The sequence below is a fragment of the Puntigrus tetrazona genome, chromosome 17, assembly GCF_018831695.1.
Source record: "Puntigrus tetrazona isolate hp1 chromosome 17, ASM1883169v1, whole genome shotgun sequence".
NCBI classification, from domain to species: domain Eukaryota; kingdom Metazoa; phylum Chordata; class Actinopteri; order Cypriniformes; family Cyprinidae; genus Puntigrus; species Puntigrus tetrazona.
In genome coordinates, this window is record NC_056715.1 from 6940050 (window position 1) to 6956058 (window position 16009).

The following is a 16009-nucleotide window of genomic DNA, read 5'->3' on the forward strand; positions in this document are numbered from 1 at the left end:
ATCAGTCACAACGGCTCATGCAACTAAGGATCAAGTAAAGTTTTCAATAAAGTTTTACAAACTAGGCTTGATCTCCGCGACGGGGGGCGACCTGCGAGCCCCTTCGTTCTTACTGCCCTCCTTCCCTCCTCCAGTCCGCTTACTCCTCCTCCTCTCACTGCCCGCCGCCCTTGTGACCTTTGTCCTGGAGGGTGTGACCCCTCGGGAGGAGCCAGCGGAGAGGGAGGGCTGGGACTGAGAGGGGTCCGATAGTGAGGTGCTTCGTGATGTGCTGCTGTCCTCCTCCGATTGCGACTGCTCTCCCTGTGCCTGTTTCTCCTCGTCTGAAAGTCGTTCAGCCACCTTTATTGCTTCTCCGCTAACATTTTTTAAGAACTCAATTGACTGCCTGCACACCTCACTAAAGTTGCCTCTACCTGCCTCGGAAGCACCACATGACCTGTCTTTGAAAGGCAGCCTAGAGGGAACCACTGGTCTGACTGATCTCTCTGCTTCTGGGAGCTTACTTGACCTCGGAACTACCTGAGCTGTGACAGCTGAGTTAGCTGGACCATTTCTTTTGATGTCCTTGACAGGTATTCTAGACTTGGGCTCAGGCATTATGGATGCAGGATCCACTTTCCTTGCCTCTGGCCTCACAACCTGTTTAGGTTTCTGCTTCCCTGAACTGAGTGTGTTAAAACTGAAACCTGCTGCCTTGACTGGGAGCCTAGATTTGGGCTGCCTGTTTTCCAAGACTACTTTAGCCTGAGAACTCTCAGCACTGGCTTTCTCCAACGACTCCCTACAGAACTGAGCTTCTATTCTACTAGCTTTCTGTAAGGTGGGTTCAGATGATGACTGCAAATTGAACACTACACTACCACACTGGATGTAGTTGGCCTGCACATTGGAGGACTCTAAGTTATTGTTGTTATTGTAGTTTTCTGATGGGTAATCTTTTCTGCCAGTCGGGGAAGAGTTAGTGCGCCTGCTATCAAAGTGACTTTCAGCTAATTGAGACTCCAAGCTAATGTATTCCGGCATCTGACTGTCTGAGGACTCAGTTTTAACATCAGTCAGTTCAGCTGAGCCAGTGTCTTTCTTTATAGTAATGGAAGCTGCGATGCCCATCTTAATGGGGGTGCGTAATTTGGGGTCGACCTTGGAGGCTGTGACAGTGCATGAGGTGGTGTCAGCGAATGGAGGTGCGTCCAGGCAGTCAGCACTGCCTTGCACTGTGCTGCCTCTGGATGGTGTTAAATCTGTGGTGGCCTCTACCTTCCCCTCTACAGCTCTTTCCCCTGCCTTTGAGTGAGAGGCGACTACCCCCGCATTCCTGTCCCCTTTCCCCTTGTCCCCTGACTGCCCATCTGATGTATGCTCACCAATCTGGAAAAACTGGAGTCTCTCTTCAACAAAGTCCCTCTTGCTCATGTCAATAGCACCACTGCGGGTCATCTCAAACATCTTGCCCTCGTGGAAGGGGAAAGGGTTGGGCTCACTAGTTGGGGTGCTCTCATCTGTTGGGGTTCTTGCTGGAGTGGTATCCGGCGTGGTAGCTTGAGATTTGTCTTCCACTGACAAAGCACAGGGCTTCGGATCTTCATCTTTGTTCTTAGCATCAAAAGCTCCCTCCTCTCCTTTACCAGACCATGGATCAAAATCCAAACCTTTAGTAGCCACAGTTTTAAAGGTAGTGTTTATGTCCTCCTCGAGTTGATACTTGAAATAATTGTCTGCAAAACCTTGCCTGTCTGGGTGTCTTCCCTCCAAAGAATAGATTTTATCCTCTTTCCCATTGTCTGATTTCTTCCCAGACGACCTTTTAGTTTTTGCCTTTTCCCCAGCTTCCTCATTTGGTGTGCTCTCCTCTTCAATCACTTCAAGTTTGCTCTGGCTGAAAGACCGATCTCCTGCTTTTCCCTCATTCGACAGGCTGGATGTTTTAGGGTCACTCAGTCCATCGTCCTCATCTTGTAGGTCATACCCATCAAGAGAATCTATCTCAGTGGCATCTGTATCATGGGAAAATTCAGCAGTTGTTGCTATTGAGCAATCAGTGATAGACTGATCATTTCCATTCTGTTCACATTCTACCTCTTCTCCCTTGACAATACCATTGATACCAGACTCTTTGTGGTGTGAGCTGTTTCTCTCTGGTTTTCTAGGCTTAACACGTTTCTCACACTCCTCTGCCATTTTGAAGGTGTATTTCTTAAGTGGGGCAGGCTGAAAAACAGATTCATCATCACTAGAGTCACTGTTGTCAGCTCCAGGTGGAAGAGGGGAAGGAGGCTGGACTCTGATTACTGGCTCTGCAAGGAGATGTCTGTCATGTTCCTCTTGAAGGTTCACCTCCATCATCTCTGTTTCTGCTTCTGAGGAAGGACATGACCCCCTCTTTTCAGGGCCAGAATGCTCAGTTTCTAAAGGTGGTGGTGGTGGGAACTCAATGTAAGCTATGCGCTTGTCTTTTGACCTTTTTCCATTCGAGTCTTGTTTTCTTTTTGAAGGCTCTGTTGTTTGATTGGCAGACTTGGCTTTCTCTGCTGATACTTCTCTGAAAATGAAGGTCTTTGGCTGCTCTTCTTCTTCTGACTCCTCTGGGATCGGGCTAGGCATGCCAGCCATGGAACCGATGATTGGCTCAGGAGCTCTGGAGTTCAGGTCATAGCTGACCTCCTCAGAGGTAGGCGTCTCAGGAGTTACCGGACTCTTCCCTGAGCTGTCCATAAATGTAACCTGCTCTAACGTGTCATCTTCAGGGCTTCCCTGTGGAGATGATGGCTGTTTCTGTTTGACAGAATAAAATGCTCCTCTGGTTTCATGTACTGTCCTGCTCTCATGGCTTACAACTTTTTTGTAAGTGCTTAACTGGCCAGTGGCAGTTTCCTTCTCATACTGTTTACCTACTTGAATGCTGACATACACAGGAAGAGGTTTGATGTCCGCAGTGACACCCGGGGGAACTTTTTCAATATACTCAACTTGGTTATCATCCACACCATTACAGACTATATTAACAATCTGCCTGCTAGAATCTGAGCTCACCACAGATGACACATCACTAGGTGATTTGCTAGCCCCAGAATTAGTGTGCTGTGTTTTTCTGGCTATGTGAGACCCCGTTCTTTCAGATTTAATGGAGGAATCTAACTTTAAAGTACTACTTTGATGGTGGTCTATAAAACTAGATGAAACCCTAAGAGGAATTTGTGATTCCGAGTTTTTTTTTAGAGCACCATTGCATTTTTCAGCATTACTAGGGTCTTCTCGAATTACAAGCTCTGTGTAAATTATCTTTTTAGTTGTTTCTTCTTTTGTGGTGTTTCCATCTTTTAATGAGTGCTGTTCATTTTGTGAGTCATCCTTTTTCCTATCATGCACTAGAGTATGAGTGAGCTTTGTCTTTTGGCCTTTCAGTTGCCCATTGCCATGGTTTTCCCATGTTTTGTATATTTTCCTATCTTCATTGGCAATTTGCTCCTTACTGTAAACATTTTGGTAATGTTTTGGTGAAGAGTTATCTGACCTACTTCTCTGTCTTTCACTGTGCTGATTTTGGGCATATGCTTGAGCCTTTCGTACATTGTAACTTTGCCCAACCTCGCTATCTTTTTTAGGGCTTCTCTCACTTTCTGAAGACTCTGCTGACTTTGGGAGATTCCCCCCTGAAAAAACTTGATAAACAGGCAGCTTACTTTCCTGCAGCTTCCGCACTGGGGATCCTGAAGTTTGTCCCCATTGTGGGCCTTTATCTTGTTTCTGGGCCTCTGATTCAAATTTCATCCTTACTGAGCTAACCTTAGATGTTGAAGGCTGGAAATATTTAGACGATTCACTTGCACTGCTTGCAGATGAGCTGTCTCCCTTTTTTGGGTCATCACTGTATCGAAGCAAGACTCGTCTTTCAGGACTGCTTGGTAGACTGGCACATTTTCTGTCATGGGAATCATACTTGTCCCTAAACCTGTCTCTACTCCAGTCCTCTCCAGTCCTATGCACTGACCTCTCTGGACTACTACGTGTTGAGCTGGGCCCAGAGCGAGTCTCCCTTGCATCTTGTCTACGATGTTTCTTTTCAGGGGACTGAAGCTCATCATTCAGTTTCTCAGTTTTATCACGAAAGAATTGTGAAACTTCGCTAAGCTTTTCCTCAGCCTCTTTGACAGTTCTGTCTACTCTGTCTTCATATTTGTGATTCTCTCTATTTTTACTCTGCCCGTCCTCAGAAACTCTCATCCAAATAGATTTTTTTGGACTATCAGGATCAGAAGCATATTGCAGCAAAGTGAGTTTGTCATAATTGTCATCTTCTGATGATCTACCTGACCTATCAGGCTTTAGCATGAATTCTCTAATTGAGCCACTTTGTGTTGCCTCACCATAGTATCGAGACCTGTCAATCACAGATTCATCTGAGTCTGAATGGGAAGAGTCAAATTTATCTGACAGAAGCATTTTCTCAGCAAATTTGTATGATTCTCCCCTTGTTTCAGATGATTCATCATCATTGTACTCCACTGACTGCTGACTAAGCAATTTTAAGGTTTTATCATCCTCCACAGAGGCAGGCATGTGTATTCTGGAGTCCAGATAACAAGGAAGAGATTCTTCAGGTTCTGTTCTGTCATGCTGCTCACTGCCCATCCTATTTTGCAATTCTTTCATGCCACTTTTGCCCTGATATATGTACATTTCCTTCTCAGGGTGATTTTTTGTTTCTCTGATAATTACTTCAGTTGGTTCAGCTTTGTTGCCTTTCTCGATGTGAACCTCAATGATCCGCTCGACTTTGGGCATTGGGTCCAGAGGCCTAACAGATGGATCTGAACCTTCACTGCTGCTTTTGTGCTCAAACAGGCCTGTTAACTCTCTAGATGGATCCTTCCCAGATTGGAAGGCCTTCATTATGTCTCGTACAGACATGGTCTCCTCCATCCTTTCAGATGCAACTTCTTTAATGGGGGGTTTGTGGTATACCATTCTTGTAGTTGTTGTTATGTGAGTTTCCTCTTTGACCCGCATACCTTTGCTCATCACATCATCCTCTGCATTGACTCTGGCTTGGTAAGCTTTAACTCTTTCTTTGATGGACCCACCAGGTGATCGAGGCTCTGTGTCTACACATCGCAGTTGAGGCTTTGTCATTCTAGAATCTTCTAATGCTGGCTCTTTAGGATCCTCTGGAGGCTCATAGCTCCTTATGACATGAACAACCTCAGTCCGTGTTTCAGTGATGACAGGAGGAATCTCCTGAAAGAGGCCTTTGGGCCCCATACCTTCTGCACTTTGGGGTGCAGAGGGAGTTCTCTCACTGCGAGTTTCAAACCCACTGTCTGATAGTGGACTTTTGTCTTGGTCATGGGAAACATCATCAGGAGAGTCTAGTGCTATTTCAGGGCCAAACAATGCATCAGCAAGCTTTGATAGTTCTTTTTCTGAAGGTGAAGGGCGCATATTGGTTGGAGGCATTTTGAGCTTGTGCTCCTGTAATGCAATTGCAGGTTTCAGGACACGTTTTTGTTTCTCCTCTCCTTCTCTCCTTGCTTCCTCAGTTCTTTGTTTAGCCTCTGCTATTTTAGAAAGAGAACTTGTGCCAATGTCGTTGGTAAGATAATCAACAACTTTAGCAAGGTTAAAATCTCTCTCAGATACTGGTTTTGTTTTGACTTGAGGAGCTAATGTTTCATATCGAGGTGGGCATCTCCATTCATTTTGTGGATTATCATCTATGTCATCCTCTAAAACATCTTCTGTTTTGCTGTTTTTAATATTTGCCTTACTCTCCCTTAAAACATCCTTGCTAAGAATTTCACTGACTTTGACAAGGTCCTGTTTGACCTTCTCTACAATCTTGAAAGGCTCCTCATCTTCAACTTTATGTTCCTTAGAGTCAGAATGATAACCTTTAGAGCTTGAATTTGTATCAGTTTGCAAAATTGCAGACATTCTGATCAAGTCCTCTTTCATTTCAGCCACATCTTTTAGTATCTCCTGGCTGTTGGACAGAGGGGATGAAGAGGTAGTAGCTTTTACTGTTCCTGGGGACATGTGCATTGGAGTTTTGACGGGAGACAAAGTTCTGGCAAAAGACGACTGAGACTGGGCGTTAACTTCTTGGGGCATGGCCTTTCTGGGAGACAGGAGAGCAGCTGTTGACATGGAGACTTCAGGGAGCTTTTTAAACTGGTGTTCTGGTAAGACATTTATGACAGAATAGACAGGAACTGTAATAGTACTGGAAGTTACAGATGTGGTAGAATTTGGAGGGGATCTTAGGGAGGCATACAGTGAGCTTGATGCAGAGGAACGGATAGACTGGTAAGAGGATGAGGGAGTGGAGGACACTGACTTTAGTGTGCCATAGCCAGCAGAGCAAGAATTAAAGGTTTTTTCCACTTCATCAAATGCAGCGTTTACACTTGTTGTTGCTGCATTTGTTGTGGCTTGAATTCTTTCCTGCAGAGTGCTGGTAAGATGGGTTGTTGGGGAGGAGGAGCGATATTTGGTTGGGGAGACTGTCCCATTGATCAGGGCAGCGGCTGTAGTGGCTGAGCCAGATTTCAATGGTGAGGAGAGCGATGACAGAAATCCTCTGGCAGAGGCATCATTGCTAGTTCTGATAGAGGAGAATCCCGGGACAGTTTTAATGGGGGAGCAGGTTGCTGGAGGGTTTGAGGTTACGACAGACTTATATGGTAAACTTGAGCTGTACATGTTTAGAGAAGACTTAGGTGAGGCTGGAGGAGTCATAGCAATGGAGGATCTTTCCAGCAAGGTTCCACCAGATGGTACAGGAGATGTCCTGGCTGAGAGCCCTGTGAGGCCTTTAAGTGAAACTGGATCAGGGGCACTCTTGCCTGGAGAAGACAGAAGGGTGGGGGAGGCTTGGACTGGATACTGGGCACCTTGAACAACAGTTTTTATTGGTGAGGAGATTGTTCTGTAAGATCGAATAGGTGATGCAACATCACTGGCTGATTTGATGGAAGATGCTGGTGAACCTCCAATAATGGATTTGATAGGAGAAGCAGAGTTCACAGACCACACCGATCTCAGTGGGGAGGCTGAGGGGGTGTTCGATGAGGAGCTGGAGAGGGAGCCAAATCCAGACTTCGCCTGGCTGGGAACGTTGACGGGAGAGCTTGTCGCCCAGGCCTGGTAGGAGCGCGTCGTAAAGACAGGCTTGTAAGCGTAGCCAGAAGGCTGCGCCGTGGTTTTTGGAGTGGTGTTATGGCCTCTTTCAGCTGTTTCTAGCATAATCAAATTAATAAACAAAGTAAACGGAAATAGTTAAATAAGAGAGAAAAGAGAAACAAGAAAGATTTAGTCAGGAGATAAATCCAAAAACAAACAGCAGTGGAAATACTGAAACTGTAGAGGCTTTTGACAATGAAAAGTGAAACAAATAAAAAAAAAAAATTATCTCATGCCTGTGGCAAATGGATGGAGATGCAAAATGATGGGAAAAAATATAAGGCACTTAAATAAGACAAGTATGTTCTCAAAATGTTCTGAAAATATGTTCATATAAAATGATTAAGATGCTTTAATTGTGTATTCACTTCTGCTTAGGGATGTCAAAAGTACCAGTGTTTAGGTATGAAATCCTGAGTACAGAGTGAATTTATATGGAGTTAATAAGATTCCTGTCAAAATCGATCTGTGCACTAGTTTTTTGCAGTTTGAAGGCTCTTTCACACAGGAAGCAGCAAAACTGGAATCGCCCGCACGGCGGCCACTTTTTCTCATAGTGGAAGATTTTTTTGCTGTTTAAGGCGGTGCTTGCATCGCAGTCTGGGAGTGGAGTTTACCATAGTTACAAACAACAAATCACATTTGTATTTCCTAAATAAATAAAGCAATAGACACTTATGACTGTCGCGTCCTGTGTAAAAAAGGCCCTTAATAGAACTGTCACAATTTATTATATCATCAATACTAAAAAAGAAAATGGTAAAGAAAAAACACTCACCAATCACAGCTGGGCAACTTTAATACATTTAATAAACAATCTACAATCGAACATAAACACCAAGTTAGGCCTACAAGGCAAAAAAACGGTACAACTATTTTTTGAATGACAGTCTCATTTATAGAATATATATATATTAAATTTATTATTTAAAAATTGCACTAATGCTGTTGACTACTGACATTTTGGTATTGTGACAACCTACTTTCACTGATCCTTATATGACAACAAGCAGATAAACTGGCCAATTACAAGGTAGATAATTTGAATGAATTTTAATGAATAAGAAAGCAAGTACTGAGTACTGATACTGAATTCATGTTTTTTCATCAGAACCAATTATAAGTGTCTACTTTTGAAAATTAAACAAACAACGACAACAAATAATGATGATGAATTTATTTAAAAACACATTCAGCAATACAAAACCTGTATAGACAATGTGGTAGCAAATCATATGAAATGTGAAACAATGGAACAAAGAAAACTATATTCATAACAAAAGTAAAAAAGAGAAGGCAAAAAAAGCAAGCAAACAAATGAAACTTTATGACTAATGTACACAGACATTATATACCGGCAGTTCTGTTTTTGAAAATGGTAATAGGTGACTTCATATATGCCTGTATAAGATGCCTGTTTATGTGTGAAACTTGGACTGTGTGATTATGTCATGTTGATGTTTCAAGAATAAAGAAAATGTAGGACTCACTGGATGCTGGATCGGCCAGATAGCTGTATCGCTTTCGCAATGCTAATGAAGCAAAGGTATGTCGTCGATCTTTGTCATTCTGCAATAACACAAAAGTAAAAATCCTATGTAAGAACAAAGTGACAAAAATCGTACTGCAATGATCTTTTAAAAGTCTAACATGTACAACTTCCTTATGATTGTTTTGAAAGCACTGTATCTATGTTTGTCCAGATTTTTTTCAGTGCATCTTTTGAAGAAATTAATTCATGTGGTAAACTTATTTTAGGATATCAGTAAAGTATTTCAATTGCTTCAGTTTCTCTAAGGAATGTTGTGCTTCATTTCACTTTGAAATGTGGTCTCCTGAGAGAGGGTCAACTAGACAAGCACAGCCCATTTGCTAACAATGTGAAAGGTTGGTATTTTCCAGTGAAACTGCCTAATTGCTTAACTTTAAAATAAAATTAAATAAAACTTAAATCTGCAAAGGAGATATGTGAAAAATGTCTCCACCAAGCCACAAAATAACACAACGCTTTAAATATACTCATAAACACAAAAAGAAGTCATGCACTTGCCTGACCAATGACAGGAGCTGGTACAAAAGCTTTTAACCAATCACATAAATAAGCGAATGATCACATAAGCACCACATTAAAGGCAAAGGTGGACAAGTTATGAAATAAGTACCTCATCATCAGGATCCGACTCCATTTCCTAAAATTTCCCACGGTGCATTGCAGCAATACATAATGGAGCAGCAGCAGCCGAAGATGGTGAGTAGGTGAAGATGGCATTGGAAAGAGAAGTAAGAGAAAAGAATGGAAAGAGGACAGTAAAGGAATAGAAAAGATAATAAATGCAGATGCAGAGAGATTAAAAAAGAGCAAGACAAAAAGAAAGGCAAAACAAAGTTACAGCTAAAGCAGCAACACAAATAGCTCTGAGACATGTTTAAATGTTCAATAGACTCCAGATAACACTAGAGAAAATATTGCACGTCATGTTTTTGTCTGTTCTTACCTTCCTGTGTGTTGGCAGTGAAAAGTTAAGGTTGCAAATTGCACTCTGTGGCAGGCCTTTTGCGATTTTAGGTTCTCTGAGGAATGAGATTCTCCCACACGGCTCCTGGCCCATATCTCTGACCTACAAAACACATCCACATACACAACATAGCATGACAAAAGTCTTTAGTCTTTGCATATATCTCCAGTCATATCAGTAGTCTAATAAATGCTGCTTTATTTGGGGGCTGTTATTTTGTGGTCACATGACCAGCCAAACACAAATTATAGAACACTTTAGCTATACCTGTTATAGGACACTTTTGCTCATGGAATAAATAATTTATGTCTGACTATGAATAGGTCATTTTTTCAATGCCACTGATAGCTGAAAACGTTTGCATATCAGTACAATGTCCAAGGCATTCGCCAGTACAATGCAGCAAAAAAACATAACTTCACTTTATATCTCCGATCAATAGGGTAAATTTTTAAATAAAACATTTCAATATTCAGATTTAACTTTACAGCTGGATTACTTGAAATCTTTTTTTTACTGAAATTCTGTATGTGCATGCTTAAAGGAATAGTTCACACAAAAATAAAAAATTTGTTTTCATTTACTCACCATGAGGTCTTTCCAAACCTGTATTAGTTTCTCTCTTATGTTGAACATAAATAAAATATTTGTATTGTAATTGTATTTCATTCTCTACTATTGAAGTCAATGGGGACCAACAACTGTTTGGTTTAAAAATTACTTACTCACCCTAAGGTAGTTTCAAACCTGTATGAGTTTCTTCGTTCTGCTGAGCATATATTCATAATATATTTTGAAAAATGTTGTAACCAGGCTGTTTTGGTCACCCTTGACTTCAATACTAGGAAAAAAAATGGCTGCAAACCTGGCTACAAGCTTTTTTCAAAATATTTTCCCTTAAGGGTGAGTAAATGATGGCAGAATTTTCATGTTTGGGTGAACTATTACAGTTCTTCAAATTATCTTTTGTGTTTTTGTGTTTTTGTTTTAGAACAACATGAGGGTGCGGAAATGTAATTTTTGTCATCAAAAAACATTTTCTTTTAGTAACCGAGTAGAATTAGGCCAAAGTCTCTCAAACCTTGACATTGAATGGGAGTCGGTTCTCTTTGAAGGCATAGAAGTTGAAGATGAGCTGCTGACCACTCTTTGCCAGAGGAGTAATGTTGCCGTAGCATTCTACATGAATGGGCTTACCCTCCAAAATCTGCCAAAGGAATGAAATACAATTCATTAGCAGTTATAATATATATATATATATATGATGTCAGTGAATGATCAGAAATTTTATTGTGCTTGAATACTGGAGAATATAAGCGTGTGGGTGTTTACATTAAAATGGACTGTGAATTACAGAGGAAAAAAGTTTGTTGGTACATGTTCTGTTGTGTTTTTTTCCCTTTGTGTGTATATTCACAAGAATATTCACAAACTCATGACTCACTGTTTCCAAACACAGAGTGTTCAAAGTTAATTATTTATGTGAACGTGTGCATAGTGTGTGCATGTGTGTAGACTAGTTTGTGCATGTGTGTAGACTAGTGTGTGAGTTACAGTGGCGCACCTCAATGTCTTTGCTCCTTGCCACCTCCTCAAAGTTCTCCTGCTGCTCCAGAGTTTTGTCGACTTTGTCATCAGTCATGCAGAAGCAACGCAAGCGGGTCTCTATGGGGTCGATCATTTTAGCAAACACCACAAACTTGGCCAGGTACGGAACACAGATCAGCTCTCTGTACAGCTGAGATGCTAAACCCACAGTCTCGCTGATCTGCTGACAGTCTGCCAACCAAAATCTACAAAAGCAGTGGAAAGAATTTACCTAGAATAAGAAAAATCCTGTACAATTCTCAAATTTTCACAAATATTTACTTTTTCTGTTACAACTCCACGGGACAGGAAGCCTCAGTTCTAAGATGTTTACATGATAGAAGTTACAGAAACAAAATCTTTAGTCAGTTGTCTTTAACACTGACATAAACACTGCATGTTTATAAGAATGGTGCTCAGGTTGGTTGAAACCCAAAAACGGGCCGCAAATCAGTTCTAAATGTTCATAGACAAAATGTTAAATGCAAAAGGCAAACTATGTCTGTAGAGGCTTGCATATTTAGACAACAGACAACACTTAAAATCCATACTACAATATATAAAGGTTTACTTGCTGAAAGGATTTGCACATATCTGAACTTATCCAGTTAATCAATTTTAACGATTGATTTCAAGAACATTTTTGTAATAAACTTACACTGACAAAATGTGAATGATCTAATTTAGATAGATTTTGAGCAAAAACATGAGCGATGTTCTCACAATGTTTATAGAAAAGGTGTCTGTCCTTTCGTTTTCTCCCTCTTTTTCACTCTTTTTTCCAGGCCACAGTCTGCAGCCATATTTGAGTTCAATCAGCATCCGACATTGTGGATGTGCAGATGAACATGATTAAAATGATATCATTTAATCTAGGGCAGAGATCTTCCACCGTCCCCCACTCCAAAGCATCAGCTGAGACTAACCTGGCAGACACATTTGTGGTGAAGGAAACACAGTCTGTGACAAAGGAGAGCGGAGTGGTCCCAGTGATGTCTTCCCACTGTGCAGGGGATGTTCCACCTAAAAACAAAACGGTTTTGAACACCGGTGCTGCAAATCACTTTTACCACAATACTTTGTTGAGTAATACTTTGTTAATGTGAAATTTCATTTCACTTGTAAAATGCATGTTTTATCTCATACTTTCCAGATTTTTAACTCGGTGTACACCAATGTAAACACAAACATTGAATAATAATTTAGATGGGGCATCTCAAATAACGTGCAAACTTTCATTTGGCCATGACAAGCTGTCATTTTCCATATTTCATTTAAAATACACACACAAACTATTCACATGCCTGTAATGCTACAGAGTAGTCTAAGGCAGGGGGCAGGCTCTCCTTTGCGTCCATTAGCAACAGCCTCTTTGGCTCTGGGCGGCACAGGGATTGTCATTGTAATAGGCTTGTGGAATTTCCTCCTTCTGGGCTCCACGGTTACAATCGGGCTAAAGGATGCACGGTTGCCAGTGATAGTCCGCACAATGTCTTCTGGCACAGGCTGAGCCTGAGAAAGATACAGAATAAAGTGGTATAATGATCAGGAGAAAAAAAAAACAGATTAATATTTTTATGAATCAATGATATTTTTTTGGTCCATGTCATGTACATTTTGCATAACCACTCTTGGAATGTGCAGCTAAATAATCATCCTGGAATGTATATAGCCTGTTATTGACATAGACTTTTTTCTTGTGTAAAATGTATATACTCTCAGTTTCTATGCTATGGTCATGAGATGTTTACTAAGAAATGTATCCTGATCACTGCTGGAAGTTACTGTCCAAAGAATAGATGCTATTCTATTATGTCTGTGTTCTGTGAGAAAACACTGTAGTCTACAATACGTACAATATGTGATAGAGAGAAAGAATAATCCCCTTGAGATGATAAGACAGGTTAGTTTTATGTAAACTGCTTAAATTTGAAAGAATAAAATCACCAGTAAACAAAAAATCATTATGGCTATCTATACAAACTCCACAAGATCAATATGTAGCTTGCTAAATATTATAACAAATATAAAAAACAACCAATAACAGAAATTTACTATAGAAAATACAATTTTAAAATTCCCTAATTTTTTCAGGTATTCTATAAAATAAAAACAAATTTAACTAAATACAAAACCTCGACCAAATAATGACCATCTTGATAAGTCCTTATACAGTACCTGTAGTCCAACTCGAATCTTCTTCGTGAGCGCTCCCTGGGGAAAGGCAGCCTTCACCATGGGAACTGCCTCACTGTTCAGGACTCCACCCTCTGGTCCCATGTAATCACTTTCTTGTTTGATGCGTGACACCACCGCAAAGTACTGTGGGAAATCTTTTGTGATGATGCGGCAGATGCGTTTTTTCTCCAGCTCTGCTAGACTGTCCATCTCTGTAATTAAATATGAAAACACAAATAAACAACATATAAAGATTTAAAGAGGTACTTAATAAAAACCGTATTAGTCTGAAGTATTAGTTTTAGTTATGTCATTTGTACGTTACCCTCATCCATGCCATTGAGGATTGAGGTGAGCTCCATCACTTTACAGTCATAATGATGTTCTTTCCAGGTCTCTCCATTATCACTGCGTAGGACGATCAGCTCCCTCTCCTTTCCACGCATAGAGCCGAAATGAGGAATTTCAACTATCACAGGCCTGAAATGAAATATAGACAATAAGAGGAGAATTCACTAAAAAGATGGGAAATTGCAATCCTGGCTTTACTCAATCTGAACTCATTCACCATCAACCTTTTTATCAAAAAAAGTTAAAAACTAATGCAATCAGGCCAAAATTATGTAACTACAAATCATTTAAGCCACCAAAGAAGAACTCTTACCCTAAAAACTGTGCCCCGGCTGGTCCCATCTCCACCAGCCTGCTCACAAGACCCTCTCCCTCCACCATAGGTGGAGGGTATGCTAGGCGGTGTCTCTTTGCTAGGCGGCAAGTGATTCGCGTCGGTGCTGGACACTTCCTGGGTGGAATGATGATACGCATCCCATCATGACGACTTCCTCTCATTGACCCGGCCCGAGCGTCCACCATGAAACTCACCAGGAACCTAAATAAGGAGAATAAAGGATTAACGGAAGAGAAAGAAGGAAGCAGATGAAGAAAGAAAGAGGGACACAACGCTAACCCCACTACACAGACACGAACAAGTGAGAGACGATTCCCATGCTGTGATCACTGTACACCCAACACACGTGGTAAGAGAGAGAGAGGGAGGGAGAAGGGAAAGGTCTCAGCAGAAACAAAAAGGAGGAGAAACAGTAAGCGAGAACAGACCATTAAAGCGAGAGAGATTGAGACCATTTAGTTCGACACGGAGGAAAAACAATTAAAAAGAGTGGCAGTGCTTCGAGCTGTTAAACCTGGCAGCATTTTGTCCCTCATACAACAGCAGCAGAGACACCTCTACAGGGATTCCTTCAATATTGACTTACCAAAATATTACCATAGTCACTGTACTCACGACTTTCGGTTTGGAAAGCTGAAAATAATATGCTGTTTACTGCCAAGATCAATTGTTTCGAAGCAGTGATCAGTGATCAACAGTGTGACCAAAAGCACCTCCACAGGTGGACAAGAAAACCCAAATCACCCATTATCTGTTAATGTGAGTTAAATGCAATTTGTATGTGCATATGCACTGCCATTGTGTGTTTGTTACACATATATGAGATCCTAACGCTGATGAAAAGGACTGGGAGATAAAACAAGCTTTTTTTAATAACAACTGGCATGTCAACATATTGGTGACATTCAATGAATTAAAACTACCAATAGTGTCTATTTTTAGTGTCTAAAATACAAAGAAAACAGTAATACTACGAGGATTATTATTATAATTTAAAAGTCTGTTTTCTGTTTTAATATATTTTATTTTGAATAGAATTTGTTTGTAACAAAGCAGAAGTCTTTACTGTGTTCTGATGCATTTGCTTTCCTTTTTTTTCCTTTTGTCCAAAAAAATGTTTTCAAAGAATAAGTAAATCAAAACCTATCTATTTAATAAAACATATTTTTACTACATCAGATATGCCACCCACATGTTTTACAGGAACATTATTGATAAATGGCACACACAATAATCAACCTCTTAAATTAGAGCAGTGAATTAATAAATGCAATATACTTTTAATTTTCAATTTATCGCCCAGTCCTACTGATGAAATGGTGCAGCTTTAACAAGTAATTTCAAACTGTGAAATGAAGAACATTACAAAAACTCTCTTTCATCACAAAGTGCTCAATGTGCTGATGGTGGGACTAGTGTCTGTAATAAGTGATCTGGAATTTATTTTATGACTGTGCTGAAGTTGCTGATTTCTGCATGAGATGAGGTCCATTTCCCAAAGACCGGCTAAACACACAGTGTGGAGGAGCACTCACACAGATGAGGAGATAAAACAGGGAATAAAACACCAGAGAGCAGGATAGTGATAAAGAGTTTAAGAAAACAGGAGAGGACAGATGAAAAATAGAGGGAAAAGACAGGACAGAAAGCTATAGAAAGAGTGATGTCACCGGACTCAGTTTTCACCTGGAGTCATACTGAGGAAGCGGGGAGGAAGGGCTGCAAAAGGAAAAATTGACGAAAAGAAAAAAGAACAGAAGAACAGCAGGAGGTAAAAAAAATAAACAACATTCATTATTACAGTTGTTGTCATGGTAAAAAAGCTGACATACATGTAGGAAAGACATGAAGCTGATGT

The 16009-nt window shown here is 40.7% G+C and overlaps 1 protein-coding gene across 4 annotated transcripts in view; it reads right to left on the reverse strand.

Annotated features, from left to right (window-relative positions):
- The window catches only part of ank3a (ankyrin 3a), a 73553-nt gene that overhangs the window by 10815 nt on the left and 46729 nt on the right, over positions 1 to 16009 (reverse strand). The window contains exons 30-41 of one of the 4 annotated variants that reach the window (XM_043262302.1): positions 15838 to 15870; positions 14128 to 14352; positions 13789 to 13943; positions 13464 to 13675; positions 12590 to 12797; positions 12212 to 12308; positions 11263 to 11491; positions 10780 to 10905; positions 9678 to 9800; positions 9345 to 9371; positions 8673 to 8751; positions 63 to 7238 (exon numbers count right to left, since the gene is read on the reverse strand). In XM_043262302.1, coding sequence (XP_043118237.1) covers positions 63 to 7238; positions 8673 to 8751; positions 9345 to 9371; positions 9678 to 9800; positions 10780 to 10905; positions 11263 to 11491; positions 12212 to 12308; positions 12590 to 12797; positions 13464 to 13675; positions 13789 to 13943; positions 14128 to 14352; positions 15838 to 15870 — 8690 coding nt within the window. Of the gene's footprint in view, positions 1 to 62; positions 7239 to 8672; positions 8752 to 9344; positions 9395 to 9677; positions 9801 to 10779; positions 10906 to 11262; positions 11492 to 12211; positions 12309 to 12589; positions 12798 to 13463; positions 13676 to 13788; positions 13944 to 14127; positions 14353 to 15837; positions 15871 to 16009 lie in introns of those variants that run through there. The other 3 variants (XM_043262304.1, XM_043262303.1, XR_006252971.1) reach the window with 3 other exon arrangements.